At 37.7% G+C, this 22,993-nt stretch overlaps 2 protein-coding genes across 3 annotated transcripts in view; one reads left to right on the top strand and one right to left on the bottom strand.

The window, feature by feature from the left end:
* The window catches only part of LOC121315884 (synaptotagmin-like protein 3), a 32,182-nt gene extending 23,435 nt beyond the window's left edge, over positions 1 to 8,747 (top strand). The window contains exons 9-16 of the mRNA XM_041250440.1: positions 1,194 to 1,325; positions 3,057 to 3,235; positions 3,462 to 3,564; positions 4,040 to 4,210; positions 4,855 to 4,972; positions 5,528 to 5,636; positions 7,288 to 7,493; positions 7,869 to 8,747. Coding sequence (XP_041106374.1) covers positions 1,194 to 1,325; positions 3,057 to 3,235; positions 3,462 to 3,564; positions 4,040 to 4,210; positions 4,855 to 4,972; positions 5,528 to 5,636; positions 7,288 to 7,493; positions 7,869 to 8,008 — 1,158 coding nt within the window. The 3' untranslated portion in view covers positions 8,009 to 8,747. The remainder of the gene's footprint in view (positions 1 to 1,193; positions 1,326 to 3,056; positions 3,236 to 3,461; positions 3,565 to 4,039; positions 4,211 to 4,854; positions 4,973 to 5,527; positions 5,637 to 7,287; positions 7,494 to 7,868) is intronic.
* Positions 8,748 to 10,228: 1,481 nt separating this feature from the next.
* The window catches only part of LOC121315885 (ezrin-like), a 29,403-nt gene continuing 16,638 nt past the window's right edge, over positions 10,229 to 22,993 (bottom strand). Inside the window, exons 5-14 of one of the 2 annotated variants that reach the window (XM_041250442.1) lie at positions 22,445 to 22,719; positions 21,855 to 21,938; positions 21,588 to 21,734; positions 16,438 to 16,534; positions 14,557 to 14,720; positions 13,796 to 13,926; positions 13,283 to 13,443; positions 12,895 to 12,987; positions 12,218 to 12,463; positions 10,229 to 11,903 (exon numbers count right to left, since the gene is read on the bottom strand). In XM_041250442.1, the coding sequence (XP_041106376.1) occupies positions 11,739 to 11,903; positions 12,218 to 12,463; positions 12,895 to 12,987; positions 13,283 to 13,443; positions 13,796 to 13,926; positions 14,557 to 14,720; positions 16,438 to 16,534; positions 21,588 to 21,734; positions 21,855 to 21,938; positions 22,445 to 22,719 (1,563 nt within the window). In that variant the 3' untranslated portion in view covers positions 10,229 to 11,738. The remainder of the gene's footprint in view (positions 11,904 to 12,217; positions 12,464 to 12,894; positions 12,988 to 13,282; positions 13,444 to 13,795; positions 13,927 to 14,556; positions 14,721 to 16,437; positions 16,535 to 21,587; positions 21,735 to 21,854; positions 21,939 to 22,444; positions 22,720 to 22,993) is intronic. The other variant, XM_041250443.1, reaches the window with a different exon arrangement.

Genomic DNA, 22,993 nt, shown 5'->3' with positions numbered 1-22,993 from the left:
CCCGGTCGCCGCTGCCCGTGCGACCCGGATCTCTGTCCTACGCTGCCGGCTACCTAGCCTGCTCTGTTATATTTTTAAGGGGTCTTCCCAAGGGTTCCCCTCTCTCACTGTCTCACTGTGACACTTTCATGTCTTTTTCTCTCCCGGCTGGTTCTCGGTCCGCGACCAGCGTTTCCGCACTCTCAGCGCGTCTATAAGGGCAGACCTGAGGAAACAGCAGAGCATTATTTTATAAGACCAACAATCTCCCAAGACTCGCCTCTCAGCCATTCAGAGAGGGGGAAAGTCCACACACCCACTTTCCCACCTCCCCGTGTCACTGCCATGACTCACAGGCGGTTGTTGGGCGACTGCCGCCCTCTTCCTGCAGCCCGTGAACACGCCAGCAGAGTCAGCACAGATCTCTCCCTGCTACAATATATATATATATATATATATATATATATATATATATATATATATATTATATAATTTAGAGTGACCAATTATTATTTTTATTTATTTTCCCCCAATTTGGAATGTCCGGTTATGTTTTTTTCTCCTCACGGCAGTGAGTCCTCACACAGTCTCCATAAATCTGTTCTCATCAATTGCCAGACATAATGAGAGGAGGAGAAACAATCGCAGTACCCTGAAAAATTCGGCCTCTTAGCACAGCCCAGATGCAAACTGGTGCCGTCCAGGCTGTGTGACTCATCCTGCTCTCCCCGCGGCAGCACTTTAACTGGATGAGATACGCGGGGACCCTGAATGAAACAATTATAAAATTAAAAACTAGCAAAGAGTTTTAAGCCATTATAATTATTACATTACTTTTAAAAAATGTACCCCTAAACCCCACTTCCCCAAAAAGGAATCCCTATGTTTTCTTCCTAATCAGTTTTTCTAACTATTCCTTCGAAGTGATCATGTCAGAGAAGAAGAGATTAAGCACATACTGTACTGTTAGTATAAGATTAAAAATAAATAAATAAAAACTGTTCTCAAATAATTTAAAAATATATATTTTGTCGCAGTGTATTATTGGGGTAATAATTACTAAATTTAATTGATAGTTTGTAAAAAAAAAAAAAAAAAAAAAGTTTGTGTAATTAATTAGATCTGTGGTATTGTTTGAGTACCATCTAAATTGTGTATGTATGAACATATGTATAGTGTGTAAAAAAGCCATCTATTAATTTCTCCCTTTACAGCTAACAAAGGCACCCTGTCCTCCCATCATGTTCAAAAAAGCTACAGCTAATGAAGATGAAGACAGAGTAGATGTTGGCCGTTTGGCTGAAGCCAACCCTACAAAGACACTGTACACGGGAGCAGTGGAAAGGGTTAGTGCAGGCAGTATCCACTCATGTGTTAAAAAGTGTTATACACAGGGTGACTATAAATCATCCAGTCAATTTGTTAAAATGCCTTCCTAATGAAAATGTCATCAATCAAACATAGAGAAACCATCTATAAAATGAATGTTAGCTATATTATCAGTTTCACAGATATCATACAACAGCCTCTTTGACTTGTGGTGCAGTGCTAGAATCTTGTGGTCCATCATTTTGGGTCTCCATCTGTGAACTTTCTATTGCCTGCTGTGTATAGTTTTTCCACAACATTAAAGATGCATCTAGATGAGTAGTTACAAGGTGGAATGAAGAGTGTAGGTACATGACCCCATAACATTAACAGCTGTTGTCATGTGTGGATATGCAAAAAAGAAAATCACTGTGCTTGGTTCAAAGTATGCCCCAAATTAATTATTTTTATTTTTTAAAAATATTTATAGTTTCCAAAACAATCCTTAAAATTAACCTTCCAAGTTGATCACATATATTTAAAAAGTTTGAATGTTGTTGATCATCCAGTGCTAATGTTTACCATGACTAAAATGATCAGGATAAAATGTTCATTTAGTTATTACAGCCCTCTAAACAGCAGCTGATAGCAACAAATTACTAGCTTTGACCAGGATAGACCTTTTCTGTCAGAGCTCTGCCACTGTTTAAGTTCATTTGCAATGAACCCCAATAAATCTCTTCTCATCAATTGCCAGACATAATACGATCTATGACACTTACTTAAATAGGCTAGAGTCAGTGCCAATGAGAAACCTGTTTGTCCTTACATAGTCAGATATAGTCAATTAACAATGGAATATTATTTTTGGTGTTGTGTTGAATGGAGGTGGGCGGAAAACACATTTGGTTTGCCCAAATTGACCAGCCATTATATCATTACCATTGCCTATGGAATGCACCTTGTTTTGCTTGTCCATTTGTTCTGGAGTTTTGAATTGGGACAAAATCTGCTCAGTTCATCTAGTCTAGCCCCAATACATTTTCAGGAAGTGTGGCCAGCTCAGGAAATCAGGAAAGTAGAGTTATGTATCAAGATGGATTTGTGTCATTTTTATAAGGCAGATCACCTTTAAAACGTATTGCATTATGAGGTGGGACAGAATGACAGTTGCTGGATGATTCTTTTGAATACCAGCTTCTCTATATTACCACCATTGCTGGGAAATGACTAACATATAAGGGACGTCTGGTATTACCTGTTTTGACTGTTTATCCATTACAATGCCAAGTTTCACAGTGTTAAACGAAGATAGCCTCTATGCTATAAAGCTCTAAATCCTATTAAGAACTGTGTACAGATAAGGCCAAAGGTTTACAAAATGATATCCCAAAAGTCTACCAGAAGCCATAATAACAGTACAGCATTTCATGTTAGATGTTGAAAAGTCGCATTTTAAAATTTTTGTTAGTTTTTCATTAAGTATATGGAAAACTACAAAGCAGTATGTAAATCAATTTGTCAATGTAACATAATTTGGAAGGTTTTATTCGACTTTTTGAAGCAAAATTAGTTCATTCAATAGGATGAGGCAAAAGTTTTGGCCATAGCTGTACATTTAGATGCAACCCTTTATCTTGCTCATTTGATTGCCTAATGGCCACTTTGGCAACTTGAGCATCTGTGAGTTCCAGTGTTCCTGGGACAATAGCGTGTGCTTGTTTGATGTATTCAGGATGGTATCTGAATTTTTGCTGCACTCCATACAGGACAGTACTTGCAGTGTCAGCAGTGCATGTACTGAAGATGGCAATTTTGAGAAAGCCAGAGTCACTGGAGAAATTGAATTCTGCATTGTGTACAACTACAAGAGATCCTGCTTAGAAATCTGTATTAAAGCTTGTAAAAACCTAGCCTACGGGGATGAAAAGAAGAGAAAGTGCAACCCGTAAGTTTGTTATGTGTATAGCGTTGTGTGTATTGAAAACAATCCATTGCGCTTAAACCATAAATCCTGCAGTCATTTTGTATATTGCAGAATGATGGGCCTGGGCAAATATAGTACATTCTCTTTTATTATTTTTGGATGCTATCTGCTTATATATCTCATAACATGGTGTTCCACAATAACCCGAATCCACCAAGGGATGACGTGCATGTTTTTCATTATACAGATACATCAAAACCTACCTGCTCCCTGATAAGTCCCCTCAGAGTAAACTGAAAACAACAGTTAAAAAGAACACAACAGACCCCACTTTCAGTGAAACATTAAGGGTAAGAAAGCATGCAGATTTCCAGCTGTGGAAACTAACTGAGGTCTGGATGTGGGTTGCCAGAGCAGGGCTTTAGTCAGAAATTAAAAACCTGTATTCACATCAGGAAGCCCATAACATGAGCTTTCCTTTAGAACATTCACATATACTGTAAATTGCAGCTTAAAACAATAACCAGTTATTTCCTGTATTAACCTAATAATTTTCTTTCAAGTGTGTAACAGAATTTTCCTGTGGTAGGTTAATTGGGTACCTGGGTCAAAGTAAAAAATAAAGTTAGCAAAAAAACATGAATTATTTTTAAACCCTTTAAATTAAAATTATATATAAAAACAAAGCATTTCCTTAGTGGATAATCTCATCTATTCTGTATTTAGATAGTTACACAAAAATGATTAGAAATTAGGATAATATATAACACTGTATTACAAAGTCTTGTGTAAAATCAATGCACTACTCCCACCCCTTCATTTCAGTACAACATCGACCGGTCTCAGCTTGAAACCCGATCCCTGCAGGTGTCTGTGTGGCACTCGGAGACTCTCAAACGCAAGGTCTTCCTCGGGGAGGTCATCATTCCTCTGGATTCCTGGAAGTTTGAGGAGGACTCCAGACAGTCATACAACTGGTATCAACTGGATTCTAAGGTAAGCCAACTGCTTTCTTTCATAGTATTCTGTAAAGCATAAATTGTGTATACTGAAATTGGGGTTGCTGTCCAGTGTTACAAAAATGTGCACCTCAACTGTCGGATTCAGATAGCAACGTTTAAAGGTAAGTAGTTTGTTAGAATCAAATATTGATCTATGGTTTTGACAATGTTGGTACTATCATGTACTAACAAATGCTAAAGCATTAGTGAGAGCTTTCAGATATTTTGTTGCTTAACATTTGACACAAATGCCTATTGCACAGTACAGTGTATAGTGGCTAAGTCGACAATCGTTGGGTCGGTAAGCAGTTGTCATGCTTGTTGTGAATGGTCCTTATTTTATGACTAATTGGATACTCAGCCAAGATGTGCTGTATGTGTATTATTGATAACCTTGAGCATGTACAGTAATTGAGGTAGTTCAAGCTAGAAGTGCTCAATCAAATATAGTATGAGAAGGTGTTCTTAATGTTGCAAATGTCTAAAGATTTAAGAAAAAAATCCTAAAAAAAGGATTGCATATTTTTCTTAATAAAACCCTATGCTCAGCCCAGCCATAATTGACTATTTCCTGTACTAAAACGTTCACTCAATAGTGCATTATCATACCTAAGACAGCTGTTTTTGTGTTGTATTCAGCCTGATCAGTATGAAGATTGTGTACTGGTACAGTACAATGGGGAGCTCTGTATCAAGGTGAAATTTGTCTTACCATCGCTAAGCTCCAAAATCCAGACTCAACACCTCTCAATGGAAGGTAGGATATGAAAAAAAAGATTACTCACAAATGCGTAAAGTGTATCATTGCCCCAAAACCCAATAGTATCAAGGGGATATAAATACATATTTTATTGAACACTTTATGTATTTGGATGTTCAAGGGCAATACTTAGTAGGACCAAACTAAATTAACTGATGCATGTTGAACTTGCAGTGGTACATTCTCCTAGTGGATTGGTTAGTCAGAGCTTGATATAAGAAGACACACCAAACAGCCAGCCCTATAAATGCAGACCAATTTGAAAATTAGATTTTTTATTTTTATTTTACTGGGTGTATGTGGTTAAGTGTCTTCAAGTATTATGGAGTTATTAAACCGTGTGTTTTATACCTGTAAAATCAATAGGAAACAGGCTACTTGATCACATAAGATACAGCCTATTTTCAGGCTACTGTGTTTATGGTTAAAAAAAGTAATTTGATTCTGTGGAACTGAACTAGCAATAGTGTTAAAACCACTCAGTTTTGTAAACCGATACTGTCCTACTCATTTCCCTATCAGCATCTTAACAGAAACATGTTTTTTTTACAGATTTGCAGAACAAGATGACTGTCATTGGTCAACTCAATGTTATGATCATTGGAGCCAAAAACCTGCCATCTTTAAGGCCTGATGGTACTTTAAACTCATTTGTCAAAGTGTAAGTAAAGAAAATATTTCATTCAGTTTTTGTGTGTAGTGTATGCACACTATGGACCTACATTGTGTTCTCACATTCATTTCTAAAAGGAAAAAACATTAATTGCAACTGTAAAACAACAGCTTAGGAAAAACCCCAAAACGAGATGTCCGAGCAGTTTATTTCTGGTTTGGTAACTTATTGGGTGTGTTTTTCATTTCAGAAATTATTGTTGATGATTCTTAGTAAAAAGCTTTGAGAATGTAGAGCAATGTCCCTTAAAAAGGTAAAACATTGTGAGCAAAGCAATGAGAATCACAAGAGATATATAAACGAAAGCTTCAAATACAGCTGTGACCTGGTGAGTGGTCCCGTCATTCGTACTGTAGCCTTTTTTGTGTCACGGTGATGGATCCCTAGCATTTAAACAGATTGAAAGCCTGTACCAGTTACCCACTCCTCTCTGTAAAATAAAAAGCATTTAATTGTATGGTTGTGATTATTATTGTCTCATTATTGTGTGTGTCTGTATGTGTGTGTGTGTGTGTGCGCGTGTGCGTGTTACATTTCTCCACATTCGAAATGTGTTGGCAGCAGCCAGTATGCACAGTCTGAGTTTCCCACTTAAAGCAGTGTTTAAGCAGTGTCTTCTTTTTAAAAGCCTGTTACTTTTGTGTCAGTAAGCAGAAGTGTGCGAATGCACTTGACTAGATTCCTGGTTCATGTCATTGCCCATGTCAATGCAGCCTCTTATTTCTTGAATTCAAATTGATCTTTGCTTTGTCAACGCTGCTATATGTCTTGCTGAACAATCAGTAGTTTTTATACTTGTCATTAAACAAGAATTGCCCTAGGCAAAGCATAGCTTACAGCTCTTTAAAACGCACTAGAGTACAGTTTTTGATATTATGTTTTTTATGATAAAAACTATGGATATCATGGACCTGATCTTAAGGTTTAATCAATGTCATGATCCCGACCTTGAATTAATCTTGGTGGTTGGCTGAGAATCTGGGTCACGGCAGCAGTTTAATTTGCTAGAGCCTGTGTGTGCACCAGCAGCCACTCATAACCCAAGCAAGGCAGACCGTGTCTTAGCAACCTGAGCTACAATGTTTAGTTAGCTTCAGGGAACTCTTGAAGAATAATAGGTGTATCACATGACTTTTTTATTGGGGTGCACTATGCCGGAAGGAATGAAGATGCTATTTCCGGGACTGCAACCATAATGTAAATAAGCTTCTGGGTTAGATGGAGTGTGATGTGTACAGGTTACCTTACCAATGTAACCACACCTCAGGAACTGAATTTTGTATTCAGAGTTGCATGATAGAATTTAGGATTGCAAACAGTTAAAATGAATGGCTGTTTTCAACTGTTTTTTAGTTGTTTTTTTTAGATTTTTTTTTCAAGATTAGTGATTGAGAGGTCATTTGGCCCATTAATGCTTGTCAGGTTCCTAATAGAGGATTTATCCTGGATCTATGCCTAGTTGGCTCTTTAGACATCTCAAAGATGTAGGAGCTCCATCAGGACTCAATAACCCATTCCATACATAGAATCACCACTCGCTACCCTGTTTGGGATGTACAGTATAAAAATAAGATAAGCCCAATAAATATGGTATGAAAACATATTCAAAATGTATAATGCCTATGTCCTTTGTTTTCAGGTGCCTAATCCTTCCAGATAAAAGGCAGTTGAAACTGAAGACTCCAGTGCTTAAAAAGAAAGCTTGCCCACAGTGGAATCACCAGCTTGTGTTCAGCGATGTGCTTCTGGGTGAATTGTGGGATTCCTGTCTTGATATCACTGTCTGGGACCATGCTGCCTTTGGCCTCACTGACCGTTTCCTGGGGGGAGTCAGACTAGAGAGGGGTAAGACTACCCAAGTGGCAGTAGAGTGACCCTGTTTTTTTTTTTTTTTTTTTTGGTTTATTGTTGTACTGATACTTAGAGGTCTGTCACTGTTATATTAGCATGTAGCTATCTGTGTTTGTATTCCATTACGCCATCATCTAATTCAGTATTTCTAAATTGTGAACGCTGTTCTTTGGGCTGACTGCTAGTTACATTGCCACATCTTAGTTAACACAACATACTGGTATACTTCCCTGATTATAACAGCATCTGTAAAATGTCAGTTTAAACAAACTGAAAAACCAAGAAATTCTAAACAGAATTTTACACAAATATCTATGTGTGATACATTATACAAAATGTATTTATTCATTTTGTCTATACATTAAACAGGGATACTGTCGACAGACTCCCGTGACATGGTGGAAGTCACTTCTGGACAACCTTGGCAAAACATTCTGAGGAGACCAAACACTTGGAATGACATCACACTTATACTTCACCCAAATATGGAGTACATGATGAAAACCTAACATGGCCAGTTCCAAATGCATCTTTTTGGATCCTTTCACCTATTTGTGCAATAGTAAGATAAAGCTTGTAGAACATGAATATTGTTGGTCCTAAAACTGTAGGAGCTAGTTAAGAATATACTGTAGACCAAGACACTAATAGTGTATGTCTGAGGCCCCTTTTATGTTACTAACCTGAATACTTATCACACCTGAAACCTATGCACATACATTGAAAAACACCATTCATACACAGACCATGTTATGTATGGAGCCACCACAGCTCTGAAAAGATAATAACGTGATGAGTGTATTTATAGTGCAAGGTCAGTTGGAAAGTTCAAATGTCTGCATTTAACAGTTAGAATTTAAGGATGTACAGTAGGACTTTATTTGCTCTTCAAAAAGGATATTTGGCAATAGAAATTACAGTAATCTGAACAAGAATACAATTTTATTGTACATTAGAGGTATAACTGAATACTGCACATGCCAAAGTGATGAAGGTGGATTCATTTTGACATGTACTGCTATGGCCAAAAGTTTTGCATCACCTAGAATTTTAGGATTGAGACAAAAATAATATATATGAACATAATTTAGGTATTTTATTTATCATGTAATCCAAGAAACTACAAAATGATACTGCGAAATACTACCGGAAGACATAATAGCAGTGCAGCATTTAATGTTAGATTTTGAAAAGTCACATTTTTTCATTTGTCAGTTTCATTAAGCATATGGAAAACTACGAAGTGGTGTGTAATTCAAGATGTTATCGTAACATTCAACAGGTTTCATTTGACTTTTGACTATGAAGCAAAATTAGTTAATGCAAAACTCTCGGCCGTAGCTGTAGGTATCCAAGACTTATTAATTGTATTGATTTTTACTCTTTGTATACTTTGTAAAAGAGTGAGGGGAGATAGGTATTAGCCCTTATAAATGAGACTGCATAATGTTTAATAAGTTTAATATATTTTTAGTTGCACCACATAGCAAAACAGAAATATTGTATCAGTTGCATCTGGTCATAACTGGTAAATCTATTACCTTTTTATAAACATTCATTCTGTACCAACACCATAATAAACTGCTTTCAACTAAAATGTCCTATTTTGGTATACGTTTTTCTACAGACCTATTATAAATATATGTCTTCCCCTGGAATACATTAGTTGTCCCATTAGGTGCACATGCATGGCTAAATAAAATGTTAGTCAAAATTTGATTGTTGACAAATTGGTAAGTGGTAGAAGAGTCACAAAATGCATTACACATTACAGCAGTGGGTGCCCTGAAAAAATAAAAATAAAAAAAAAAGCCACTAGTTCAACATGAACTATATCCATCATCGCCATAACATATAGCCAGGAAGACCATCAAAACTCAAAGTGGTTCTGGTGTTGCTTCTATCGAACCAGGTGTCACACTGTACAAGTAAGGTGTTCAATGTGGAATCGCTTTTCTAACAAATGGCCACACTGAGTTTAGGTCGTATCTTCAGAAAAGCGTGCTCAAAATTAGCTAAAATCAATCAGATGCCAGCATATAAACTGAAAAATAATATATTTCAGTTAATTCTATTTTTGTTTTTATTTGAAAGGGCTAGAATTGTTACAGATCTACCAAACTGGCAACTGCATTTTTGTCCTTCTGAAATTCCACTACTACCATAAACATATATAAATAAACCAGGCCCTCCTTGTGAGAATGAACTAAAAACTAGCTTAAAATAACATTCACCATAGAAATTAGACTAAATTGAGTTTCTCTTTCATATTGCTGTCAATACACAAGTCAAAAGCACCTTATCAAAAACTGCCTAAAATAATTTCAAAAGAAAACACCATTATGAGCAAGTGCAATAGGAATGACTAAGAATAATTGCCAACTACTTTAGCAGGTACTTTATCTACATTGCAACCTGTACACTGGGTTAGGAAAGTTAGCTCCACTCAAAAAAGCAGAGCAGTAAACTTATCTTAAAAAGAGACTAATCTGTAGAGAATATTTTTGGTATATTCCAGCTAAAGGAAAGCTTGAAAAAAAAAAAAAAAAAAAAAAAAAAAAAAAACAACATGTAAATGAACTTAAAACACTAACCTAAGACCTGATCAATGTAGTAGGGTTCATTTCACTTCCACATCTCAAAGACACTGTGCATAAATAAGTCCATATGTGCAGTTATATTTATACAAATACATTGGTGATTATTATACAAAAAGTCCAAAACAAATGTTTTTTGCAGATCTTTATTGCCAAAAATGTTTTAATGAACACTTTAATAAAAAGTGTATTCAGTTTCAATACAAACTAGCAAGTATGTAGTGAACGAGTACTGCAGCCTGTTTACACTAAACAAAAACATTGTTACCACACGTGCAAGAAAAATAAAGACAGACATGGTTATCTGAAATGTGTTAAAAAACAGTATAGAAAAAAAACCCCAGATACCTGAACACTACTAATTTCAACCCATTAATTGCAACCTCATTAAAAAGCATGGTGACAGTCTGTGATAGTCTCCTCTGCCTTACTCATTGTGTAGTGATTAGAAAAGGTGCAAAAAGACATGTGAAAAAAGTTGAGTCTTTTACAAAATACAGATGCCGTAAGCTTTAAAACATCTAATTTTTTTGTTGTTGTTATAAATAACACATCTAGAAATGTTATTTGTTATAGATTAATTTATACAAAGAACTTCATGCAGGTTGAACTTTAAAAGTAAAAAAAAAAAAAAAAAAACACACTTAGAAATAGATCTTTCAGCTAAGTCATCTTTAGAAACTCTAGACTCAACACAAAACATTATTTTGGTTGATATATAGTCGCAGGAACTTTATTATACAACTTTAACTGTTTCAATATACTATATAGCAAAAATATACAAAATATTTTTTTTGTTTTTTTGTTTTTTTGTTTTTTTTAATTGGAATCACCAGTGTATAAATAAAACTATTCAATATTATTGGTTATCCAGGAATATTAAACGTGTATGGAAGTGTGATTTCAAATTTTATATATATATATATATATATATATATATATCTCTCCTCATGTGCAGTTCTGCAAGTAATCGGAAATTGTTTTTATACTGTTTTCTTATCTTCATTTCTGAGTGGCCCCTGCAAAACATCTTGCACCTTGAAATTAATAATTTAGTTCTTGAAGTCAAAAGGTCACAGCTGAAGGCTGTGGGTAAAATGTATATACCATTGTGCATGGTTTAAAAATACAGTATGCAGCCCAGTACAAACAATGGGTTTACTTTTGGCTTCAAAGCTCCCTTAGCTTATATGGCACACTATTTGGCTATATGTGTTCCATTCTAAACCAAGCCCAAATGAAACTACAACGACGTTCCTTGTGTATCTGTACTCCATTATTCATAAGCATATTTAAAACATTTTAGATAAATGACATTGATATGGTGCAGGTAATTGCTCTACCAAAAAGCTAAAACAATTGTGAAAGAAATAAATCTGATAAGTTTTGGCACTGGAATGTTACAAAATGAAAACACATTGTGCCTTTTAAATCAATTTCACACACTGTATTGCGCTCTGTATGAATCAGCTGTCCTCTGGTATACTGTAGCTTGGTGAAAACCTTTTCTTTTTTTTTTTCACAATAATACTACAAGCTCCTACAGCAACCACTCAGAAAGTAAAAAAAAAAAGGTGGGAGATCTGCATTTGGGACAGTGTAATGCAATATGTACCTACAAGCCCACAGTGCAGCAACGGATTTACAGAGCCTCAAACTCGTCGATCCTCTGCTTGGTGTTGCCTTGTCGGATCTGCCTCAGTGTCTTGTACTTGTCACGACCAACCCTCACATTCTCAGTGTGGATCAGGTCATTGTGGGTCTTCTTACTATCATCTCTGGCCTGGGCCAGCTCTGAGCTCAAAGCCTGGGGAAGACAGTGGGACAGAAATCCATTAATAACTGAAACACTGGAACTGGGGAGCGATTAGTGCTGGAACAAATAAAAAAAACATTTGTTTTACACGGAAGTGTTTCTCTTTTTACCCTAGGAAAGATTGGACCGGTAACAAGGAAGGATTGCATGTTCTCTTTGTAAACGGCAGATACTCTACAGTAAAACAATTTAAAACTGCTTTGCATTTTTAAATTTACATGTAATCTGTTCAGTAGACACGTTGGGTGGGTCGACTGGAAGGCGGTAGACTTGATCTGATCAGCGAATGGGATTATTGTTCTTACCATGAGCTGCTTCTGGACGCGCTCATTCTTCTCTGCTTCGGTGATGCGGTCCTCCTCCTTGCGGTGGTCATCAATGTCCTCGTACTGCAGCTCAGCACTGTAAGTGCTGTTGGTCTCCTCAACATCCTCCTGCTCGTTGTCTTCCACAAACTGGTACACTGGGGGAGGGGGAGGGGGTGGAGGGGCCGTCATCACCATATGCAGCTCCTCTTTGGTCCTTACCAAGTCCTCCTGAGCTTCCCTAGCCTGAGGAAAAGGAGGAGGATGAAGGTTCACATATTAGTAATAATAAAGGAAACCAGTGTGCTTGTTTAATACCAACAATGCCGGCTCTAGACTGGCTTACTTCCCAAACTCACTGAAGCATTTTTTTTTTTTTTTTAAATAAATAAAATCAAAGTTGTAAGTTTCAAATTATTTTTCTGCAGTGCAGAAAAAGAAAAAGCTTAATGTAAAAGTGTATTGACACATTAATCAAGTACCATGCAATTAGTTTTTTTTTTTTTTTTTGCAAGTTACTGTATATGAACTATAATGGCCTGTAAAAAAGTTAAGAAAAAAAAATCCACTCAAAACAGAAGCCTGCTAGTGCAGTCTAGGAAAAGTAACTCTGATACTATTTAAATGGTATTTCTGTTAAGTAATGTGGTGTTGCACTGAGGCCTCAGAAAACTCACTCTGTGCTGCCACTGGTCAGCCTCCTCCTCCTTGCGCTTCTTAGACTCCTCCAAAAGTGCAATCTTGGCTGTATATTCTGCCAGCTCTGCAGCCTGTCACAACACAGTTCCAATTTAATACTGATACCAAATAAAGCACATCATGCACCACTGTATTGCAGCTGCACTATCAAGTTACTAAAATAGAAATGAACATTCAATAGGAACAAGGCTGTTAAATAAAATCAAGTGAAAACAGAATGAATTACCAAATAGAAACCCCTTAAATCCTTGCGTATCCTGTTCCACAAACTACAATTTGTTAGGATAAAATGCAACACAAGTCATGTTTCAGTCTTTTAAAAGAAGACACTAGTCCTGGAAGCAGATGTATCAATGTAGAACTTGCCAGCTGCTCCTGGCTCTTCATTTGATCCTCAGCCCGCCTGGCCAGTTCTTCCTTGGCTAAAAGAGCAGCCTGGCGATCAGCCTCCAGACGCGCTGCCTCTTGTTCTGCCTTTCTTCTCTCATCCTCCAGCTGAATGGCTCTCCTCATCTGCTCTTGCAAATCTGCAAGACCAAGAGTTAACTCAGGAGGTGTCTGTGAAGTTAGGGCACAGCACCATCCCTCAAACTCTACACCCATTACTATGATGAATCTCTTAAGAGAAATGTTGCACACAACCCTTCAAATGTTATGACATGGGCACTATGATATTTTGTCCACAGCATAGTTTCATACTGCTAAGATTTGTTTTCTCCCTGGCCATCCCTTACCTGTTGTTCCCCGCCACCCCACCCCACCCCACCCCAAACACCAAACCTTGTACAGCCCAACATTCTGCTTCCCGTTTTTTTTTTTTTTTTTTTTTTTTTTTAATTTTCATCCAGTTCCCTGAAAAGTATGAATACAGAGCCTTACCTCTCTCTGCTTTAATGGTCTTCTCTTCGAAGAGGCGCAGCCTCATCTCAAGCTCCTGCTTCTCTCGTTCCATCTGCTCCTTCTCCTTCTCAATGGTCTCCCTTTTCTTCTTCTCATCCTGCAGCTGTGCTCTGTAGATAAGAGCAGACCAGAGTTAACAAAGGCAGGGGAGGACAATAAAAGTGACATGCAGACAAACATGCACTCAACAGATACTGTACTCCTTGAGAGACTGATGATTTTGGGGGTGGGGAGTGGACTGGTATCTGCACTATACAGGATTTCTGTGGCAATACACGGACAGAGAGGTGAGAAATGGGAATTGACAACACATCAAGAAACTGATGTAAATATTCTTCTATTAGTGTATTCTGATTATTATAGTTTGAAGGAAATTTCAAGTATAAAACATAGATCTTTTAGATAAGTAGTCAATAGATCTAGTGCTGAAGATCAGAAGTGCATTTTTTATATCGCCATAATTACCACAAATACATTTTAAACAGAGAAAGAAAGCATGGCAGGTGTTTTAAATTCACACAGTACAGCAAAATTATGCTATTAGGGCAATAATGCAACTTTATGCTTTCTCCACAGTTCCTTTTTCACTAAAAATACCCTAGAAAAGCAGCTTTGCCCTAGCATAAAAAGGGGCCTAAACAAGTTCAGGGATAAGGCAGGTCAGCTAGCAAGGTTATTGCAACATATCCAGAGTAGTACACATGAATTACTATATAACCCCAGCCATGTAGAAGACCCACCTCTCCATCTGTTTGTGTTGCTTCTCCTCGTGGGCTTGTGCCTTCATCTGCTGCACCTCGATGGTGTCAGGCTTCCTGCGCCGCATGTACAGCTCGTGGTTCCCCATGCACAGCTGCAGGACGCGCTTGTTGATCCTCAGGCGTGGAGAATAGAACACAAAGTCCTGAAAATGCACAACACAAGAGGTTTCCTATTGTCTGCCTCAAACTTTCATCAATAGTCAACGCTTTCAAAACCAGGCCTGTCAGATAGAAACAAATGATGCACCTTTTGCAAGCTCACTTAAATATTGCCAGTGCTGACATTATAAATACAGGTCACAAGCTGAAATACAAGAAGCCACTTTCCAAAAGGTACGGTACTGGAAAGACGAGAAGACTGAAATTATTGAACACAATAACCCAAATGAATGACCCAAGGTATGCTTTAATATATGTGCTTTTCATTTGCATCTACAACACTGTGGCTGTAAGTTAGTAACAAACATCACCCAACATCTATATCCGTTAAAAAAGCATGTAAAAATGCAAGTAACATACATATGTAGAGAAGCAGGTTGCACCACATATCTCTGTAACTTGTGTTAAGAACATCCAAACACAAGGAGAAAATAACCAAATACAATTGTATAGACTACTGCACAAATCTCAACACTGCCATCCTCTTTAGTTCTACATGCAACCTGTTGGTGGTTTTCTTTCTGACTGCCTCAAGCTACACTTGCTTATTTCTCTGTTCTGTACTAGCTAACTCAGTTTTGCTAGGTGACTTGACACTAACTGTTCAGACAATTTTTACTCGCAGGAGAAAAGCAACAGATTTTGAATGGAATGACCTACTGTAGTTTACTATATTGAGGATTTAAGTCAAGTCATTTTAAAATGTTAAAAAAATAAAATGTACACCAATTGCCAACCATTCAAATGCTACAGCAACCAATCTTCGGTGAACCCTCTGGCTCTACATTTGTTTAAAATTTTAATTTATAACAACCACATATGGAATGAAAACAAGACACCCATTGTAGTGCGGTCTGAGCCAGGTTTTACTGGGTGTCACAGTTTAGGTAGTTTAGTGTAAAACTGAGGCCTTATTTAGCTGACAGTAAAACACATACAGTTCTCAGTTTATGCTTCACAAGTCTATTTACTTCTGAAGGTGCAGTTTTGTCAGTTATATTGATTTAAAGGAAAGTAAAAAGGATATTGTGTACAGAAATAAAATCTGTATAGCACATACGCAAATGCAGTAGTTCAGTATTTTTGCGCTCAGTCTTGATAACACAGGGTGTTTTCCTTCAGTAGTTGGTAAAAATGTTTATCACTAAAACACACAGAAAAAAAAACCAACAAAATCAACACCTGCAACTCTAATGAGTGAGCAAGCAAGAGGGAATATTGGACCTTGCTGAAATGTATGGCATGTTCACAGGCATAACACGAGATTTCCATGGCAACATCAAAACAGTGCACTGCATTTCCAGGCTGTAGCTGTATCAGTCTAATTGAAAGCATAATTTACAAAAGAAAAAAACTCCAAGAAACGAAATAGTGTCTAAATAGAAATAATAAAACAGGTTAATGAGTACTATATGATGAGTAAAGTGTTAGTTACCTTTTAACTTCTACAAAGAATGCGTGGGTTGTTTCCACTAGATTGACGTACACCATTCAATAGTCATGGGTCACCAAATCACTAATGTTGGTAACCAAATAAGGTCATGTTTTAAAATTTGACTGCAATAATAAAACCTGTTTTTTGGGCATAAAGACATTTTAGATACAAACCACTAAACTAGTATATGCACATTACTGTAGCTTATTAAAAAAATAACCTTTATCCTGGGCATTAGACATGCTTTAGAAGGATGTTGTACTTACTGGAGCCTTCTTGTCAATAGGTTTTATAATGAACTTCTTGTCATTGAAGGAGATGTTCCTAATTTCACTCCAAGGGAAACCAATCTTTGGAGTTAGTCTGAAATGAAAAGTTGCATGTTACACCTTTCATATCTTTTAAACCCAATCATAACATCTGAAATTGACTAAAACTGTATAGATCAGTTGATTAAAACACCGAAGGCAACTCGCACAGCGAGACACTCTTGATGAAACCACAAAATAATGACAAAATTATTGATAGAATATACTGGGACTCTATAGTTCCCTAAACCTTGTAAATGTCATAATTCAATGCCGGTGTACTTTGTGTTACTGATACTGCCTGTCAAGCTTGATAAGGAAGGTTGCCAAAAGGGTTACTTCACTCTCAAGTCTGTACAAGCATTAACTGTGCAACATGTTTACTTTAATGCAATTAACATGTTAGGCTTCTCTTGAAAACAATGCTTAAGCATCTGTGTCCCTGATTTTAATTCATCAAATCCACAGGTGCTAGGGATTACTCTATTAGTGCTATTCATTTTAGATAGACATGCATATCTCCATGCTGCAGTTCTATGTACTGTATGTAAACTACATTTTTAGAATTTCAAAAAAGTAGTAAGTGGTGTAAATTTTATGATGTATGATATTGGAATTAGCAACTTCACCTTGGTGAGAAAGACAATAACAAAGACACTTCTTTAAAATCGGCTAATTACAGGTTCCGATTAGCACTAATCTTGGACTACCTTGTATTATTTTACGTAAGGTACAGGTCCTGCATTCATTATACACGCGCTTGGAACTCCTTTAACATACAGGGTGATTCAGAAAGACCATATGAAAAATAAAATGACAGTATGATTCCAGTAAGCTAAGAATAGTGCTGCACAAACCTATTCGATTCAGATCAGGCTTGCCACACACGTGAGGGTCATGTGAAACCAAGGAAGAAACAGCTGTTTGGATTTGGGAGGATTGCTGCTTTTCTTACTGTGGAGAACAGCAATCTACACAAATCCAAGCAGCTGTTTCCTGTTTCACTTGAAATGGTAAACTAGATCAATCAGCACCAAAGACCTGACTTCCGTGGAGAGCTCAATCCAATAATCTGTTTGAGCAGCACAAGACAGGAAATTGTCCACAATGTGGGGTTTGTTCATTCTGCCCAAATTATGTCCTGTAATATGATAGTGTGTGGTTTATTTTAATTGTTTTTTTTACCTATTTGTATGCAGGGTAATTCATAAACCAAACACATGAGAAAGATGTGCCTATTACTGCCTGCAAAGGATTAATCATATTGTGTACAAATTTATTTCTCAGTAGGAGGAAGCATTGTATGTAGCCAGATTTCTGGCACACACAGGGCCCAGTCTTAGGTTAGCCATACAAGCTACAACCTAGAACGCTGCACAGCTTGAAAAACCAGTCTGTGCATATCCATGGTTACAGCTCAGGTCACTGTAGGAAAGAAGCATTCAGTAGTCTAAAGTAGAGAACACCCTGTGCTTGTCACTCCCTTTCCTGAAGCAAGTACCTCAGCAGAAACTAAAAGAAGAAGTGCATACCAGTACTGTACTTGCACAGATTTGTTGAAGATTATTTAGTCCACCTACCAATTACTGAAACTAATTATTGCAACACTTTAGTAACTATGTTGTTATACCTTGGGAACGGCAAATATTAATTCTTACATACTAAATCATTCCCCAACAATGCAGATTATACAGTGCCGTGAAAAAGTATTTGCCCCATCTGATTTTCTGCATTTTTGCATGTGACACAATGTTATCAGATCTTCAGCCAAAACCTAATATTAGATAAAAAGGACCCTGAGTGAACAAATAACACAAAATGTTGACACTTATTTCATTTATTTATTAAAGAAAGTTATGCAACACCCAATGTCCCAGTGTGAAAAAGTAATCGCCCCCTTAGACTCAATAACTGGTTATGCCACCTTTAGCAGCAATAACTGCAACCAAACGCTTCCTGTAGTTATTGATCAGTCTCTCAGTGTCGTGGAGGGATTTTGGCCCACTCCTTCATGCAGAACTGCTTCAACTCAGTGACATTTGTGGGTTTTCGAGCATAAACTGCTTGTTTCAGGTCCTGACACAGTATCTCAATGGGGTTTAGGTCTGGACTTTGACTAGGCCATTCCAAAACTTTAAATTTCTTGTTCTTCAACCATTCTGATGTAGACTTGCTTGTGTGTTTCTGATCATTGTCTTGCTGCATGACCCAGCTGCACTTCAGCTTCAGCTCACGGACGGATGGCCTGACATTCTCCTGTAGAATTGATACAGAGCAGAATTCATGATTCCTTCAATGATGGCAAGTTGTCCAGGTCCTGATGCAGCAAAGCATCCCCAAATCATGACACTACCACCACCATGCTTGACCATTGGTATGAGGTTCTTACTGTAGAATGCAGTGTTTGGTCTTCGCCAGACATAACAGGGCCCATGTTGGCCAAAAAGTTCCACTTTTGACTCATCTGTTCATAGAACATTGTTCCAGAACTCTAGAGGATCATCCAGGTGCTTTTTGGCAAACTTGAGACGAGCATTCATGTTCTTCTTAGTGAGCAGTGGTTTCCGCCTTGCTACTCTGCCATGAATCCCATTTTTGCCCAGTGTCATTCTGATGGTGAACACTGACTTTAGCCGAGGCGAGAGAGGCCTACAGATCCCTGGATGTTGTCTAGGGTTCTTTGTGATTTAATGAACGATTTTCCACCTTGCTCTTGGAGAGATTTTGGCAGGATGACCACTGCTGAGAAGATTCACTACTGTCCCAAACTTTTTCCATTTGGACAGTATGGCACTGACTGTGGTTTATTGGAGCCCCAGAGCCATAGAAATTGCTTTGCAACCCTTTCTAGACTGATAGGCATCAACAACTTTTGTCCGGAGGTCTTCAGAAATTTCTTTTAATCGTGGCATGATGTGCCTCTAGAACCTGTGTGCTGACAACTTCACTCTGATGGTAAGGGCCAAAGTTAGTCAGATTTATATTTGGCAGGGCTGGCCCAAATCAGGCCTGATTGTTAACCAAAGTATTCAAACAGCTGACCCTAACTATCCCTTTAATTGGGTTAAGTTAACTAGGGGGGCAACAACTTTTTCACACCTGAAGATTGCATGTTTGACTACCTTGCACACCAAACAAATGAAAGCAGCACCAAACTTTGGTGTCATTTTTTTCTCAGACTCCCTCTATATACTACTACAATGCACAAAAAGATCTGACCAAATTCAATGTGAAAAATGTGCAAAAATGCAGAAAATCAGACAGGGGGCAAATACCTTTCTGTTGAAATTCCTTAAGCGCTGGTGCACAGGTATTTCCAAGAGTTCAACTGGATCATTTACATTTTTTTATTTCATTTATTAATTGTATATTGGGCCCATCACGTCAAAACAAATTCTAAGGGCAACCAATTACGTGAACAAAATCCTAAAAGTCCTTGGTGATTTAGCTGTCAATTTTCTTATTGTGGAATGGTGAATACTGTATGTAAAAACACATATGCACCATTTGCAAGTGTTTTACCATTGTTGTCTCAACCTTTTTACACATGCTTTAATCAACTGAATGCTTATCCTTTATTTCCTTCTGGGGGGGGGGGGGGGGGGGGGGGGCAGGGGGGGGGGGGCAGGTCTTTGACCACCTTCACCCTTGGAATGACTCAAAGTACACATCACAGGTAGGAGTGCAAGATGTGCCAAGCTCATACATGTAACTCCAGAAGATAATTAATTGTGCAAGACCTGGTGGGTGAGTACAGCATATAAGGGATGGGAATTTCGAATAGTTTCCTTTTCAAATACATAGGGGCCAACATTTTCGTGTACTTGAATATCCGAAACAAAAAATAAAAGGCAAATAGGTATGTGTACTACAACAAACAGCATAACAAGTGTAATCCGCTAAAATTTAAGTTCACTCTTCGGAGGAGCGGGCCGAGTTCACGAAGTGTAAAATACAATGTCCAAGACGAGAGTTCTGTGATCAAGTTACTTGGTTTATTCAGTAACTTGTAAATAATTCAAAACAATGAACATACCTGGTTGTACTTTTAACGCTCAGTGCAAATGTTGACGTTACTCCATACATTAACAGAAAATCAATAGTAGATGTTTTACATTGTACTGCAATCAACAGAGAAACTACTTCCAAACTGTTTTCTCAGTCATTGCGTTGTTCTGCTTAGTATTTGGTATGTCTTTATATTCAAAATAAAGCTAAATTAGCGTTCTAATTTCAATGTTACTTTGCCTTCCTTTTTAGCACTTGCTATATCTATTTGTTTACAAACTTAAAGTTAGCCGGTGCCGTGCTCCCGGAAGCTGTTTCATGGCTACCTAGCAACAGCGGCTCTGTTCAGTCATTACAGGCGAACTCAAGCAGGGGATCTGTTAACATTAGCTGAAAACAAGGCAACAAAATTGGCAACAATTTCAAACAGAATACGTTTACTGTACAATTTTACTGTTACAAGCATTGCATAATTACTTAGGGTCCTTAAGTTTAATAATGTCAATCTCATTCACATGAATGCGCAGGGTTTAACATTGATTCTGAACACTCAAGCAGCAGCATTTATTAAAAAGACATGTTTGCTTCTACTAGTAGCTAACCTAGAAGTCTTTTTTCATGTAGTCAAATATGTAATATGCTATTCGATTAGTTTTTTATTTTCGTTTAATCGTGTATTCGACTACACTGACCCATCCCTACAGAATACACAGGTCTAAAATGTGATAGGACAGGCTAAACACCAGTTGCTAACTATACTCAGAGTCACTGGGTTACATCAACATCAAGCAAACTGTCATCCTACTAATGTTAAGCCGTTCTTAATCCACGGCTTGTACACCTATATCCACAGCTTGTGCACGTGAAAATTGTAGCATGCAAAAAAGCTACAAACATGTACCTTTACCTTTATCCCCAGAATCAGACACTCCATGCTAAGAATGTCACATTACAGTGGATCATTTCTGGCACTTATTTTGGAGGCTAGTTATGTAGACATGGCTCTACGTACACAAAAGACACTTTAAATAAAATCATGAAAATGAGGTACTCTTCATTCAATAGTACTAAAAGCAAGAAAAAAAACTCAAATCACTTACTTGTCTTCCTTTTCATAGATATTCACTCCAAGGGCATCTACACCCAGCCACAGGTCTGTTCCCTTCTTGTTTTTGATATCAAAATAGTTCACGCCATACATCTCCAAGTCTTGGGCAATCTTGAGGTACTCCAACATGGCATCTTGCCTGTTAAAAGAGCACACATTTTTATTTAAAATGAAAAAATTTAAATAGTAACACCCACAACATGTTTGCATGAGGAAGTGACTTTGATTATGTTAAAAATCAGCCTCTAACACAACGTACTTGAGCATTCCACGGTGTTCCTCATGCCAGACCTGGATGCGCTCCTCCCACTGTTCTCTGGAGAGTGTGTGTTGTTCCAGAACACTGAATACAATAAAAAAAGAGGGTTAAAAGAGCATTTAAGTGTTTTGTAATTCAGACGAGGTCACAGATCTCATGTAAATACTGATCCAGTTAAACTTACAGTGGCTCACACAACCAGATGTAAACCTACCACTATAATGAATCTCTCCAAGGCTGCAGTTGTTGCACTGACATTGTATGGGGTTCCAATTGTACAACCGACATCATCCTCCAAGTTTGCTTTCAGAACTACTACATACATCCTGATAAAACCAAACCCTGCACCCATAGCAAAACAATTCTGTGAAAATGGGGTTTGAAAAGGTTATCGAATCTTGGTCAAGCAGTTCTGCACTCAGACCAACCAATTGGAGGCATGTTAGAACTCATTCCAAAAGGAGGTCACCATAACTGAGGGCCTGACAATAACAAAAGTTGTGCCAATGAAGGTTTATCGGAATCGGAAGAGCAGGTCTCAAGATATAACTCAAAGTGATGCCGAGACACATAGTAGCAACATCACTTACCGCTGAGGGAGGAGACGGTCTGATGTCAGATATCCAGATTTATGACTTTCCTTGGAGAAGTCTCCAAACTTGGCCTGGACTGCGTAGGAGCCCAGGAGAACAGCAGTTTCTGGTGGGCAGTAGACATCATCACTGAGGATGCTCTCCTTCACCTGGAGGAAAAACAGCCTCTGTGTGATGTCCTGGATCAATTCCTCAGACACGTCTTCGGGGAAGAATTTGGCACGAAACTTGAACTGCAGAGGATTTTCCTTCTTCACTTCCTGGGAAGAAACCTTTTCGAAAAAACAAAATGGAACAGGTATTAAAGAAGCCACATTTGAAACAATGTCCACCCAGTTTTGAACTATTTTTAGTCTGTATGTTGCTGATTAAGTTTGACCCGCATCTGTTTTTATTGTGTTGTTTGTACATCAATTGTCTTTAACACATTACAAATTATCTTTATTATTTTCCAGGACCCCTTTGTAAATGAAGTCTCGGGTTCAACGTGTAAATCTCCTGGTTAAGTAAATAAACACATTAACAAACAACAAAGCATATTCAAAG

The sequence above is a fragment of the Polyodon spathula genome, chromosome 5 (assembly GCF_017654505.1).
Source record: "Polyodon spathula isolate WHYD16114869_AA chromosome 5, ASM1765450v1, whole genome shotgun sequence".
Taxonomy (NCBI): Eukaryota; Metazoa; Chordata; class Actinopteri; order Acipenseriformes; family Polyodontidae; genus Polyodon; species Polyodon spathula.
Note: the sequence above shows the minus strand (reverse complement) of the source record. Positions and strands in the feature narration are given on the sequence as shown.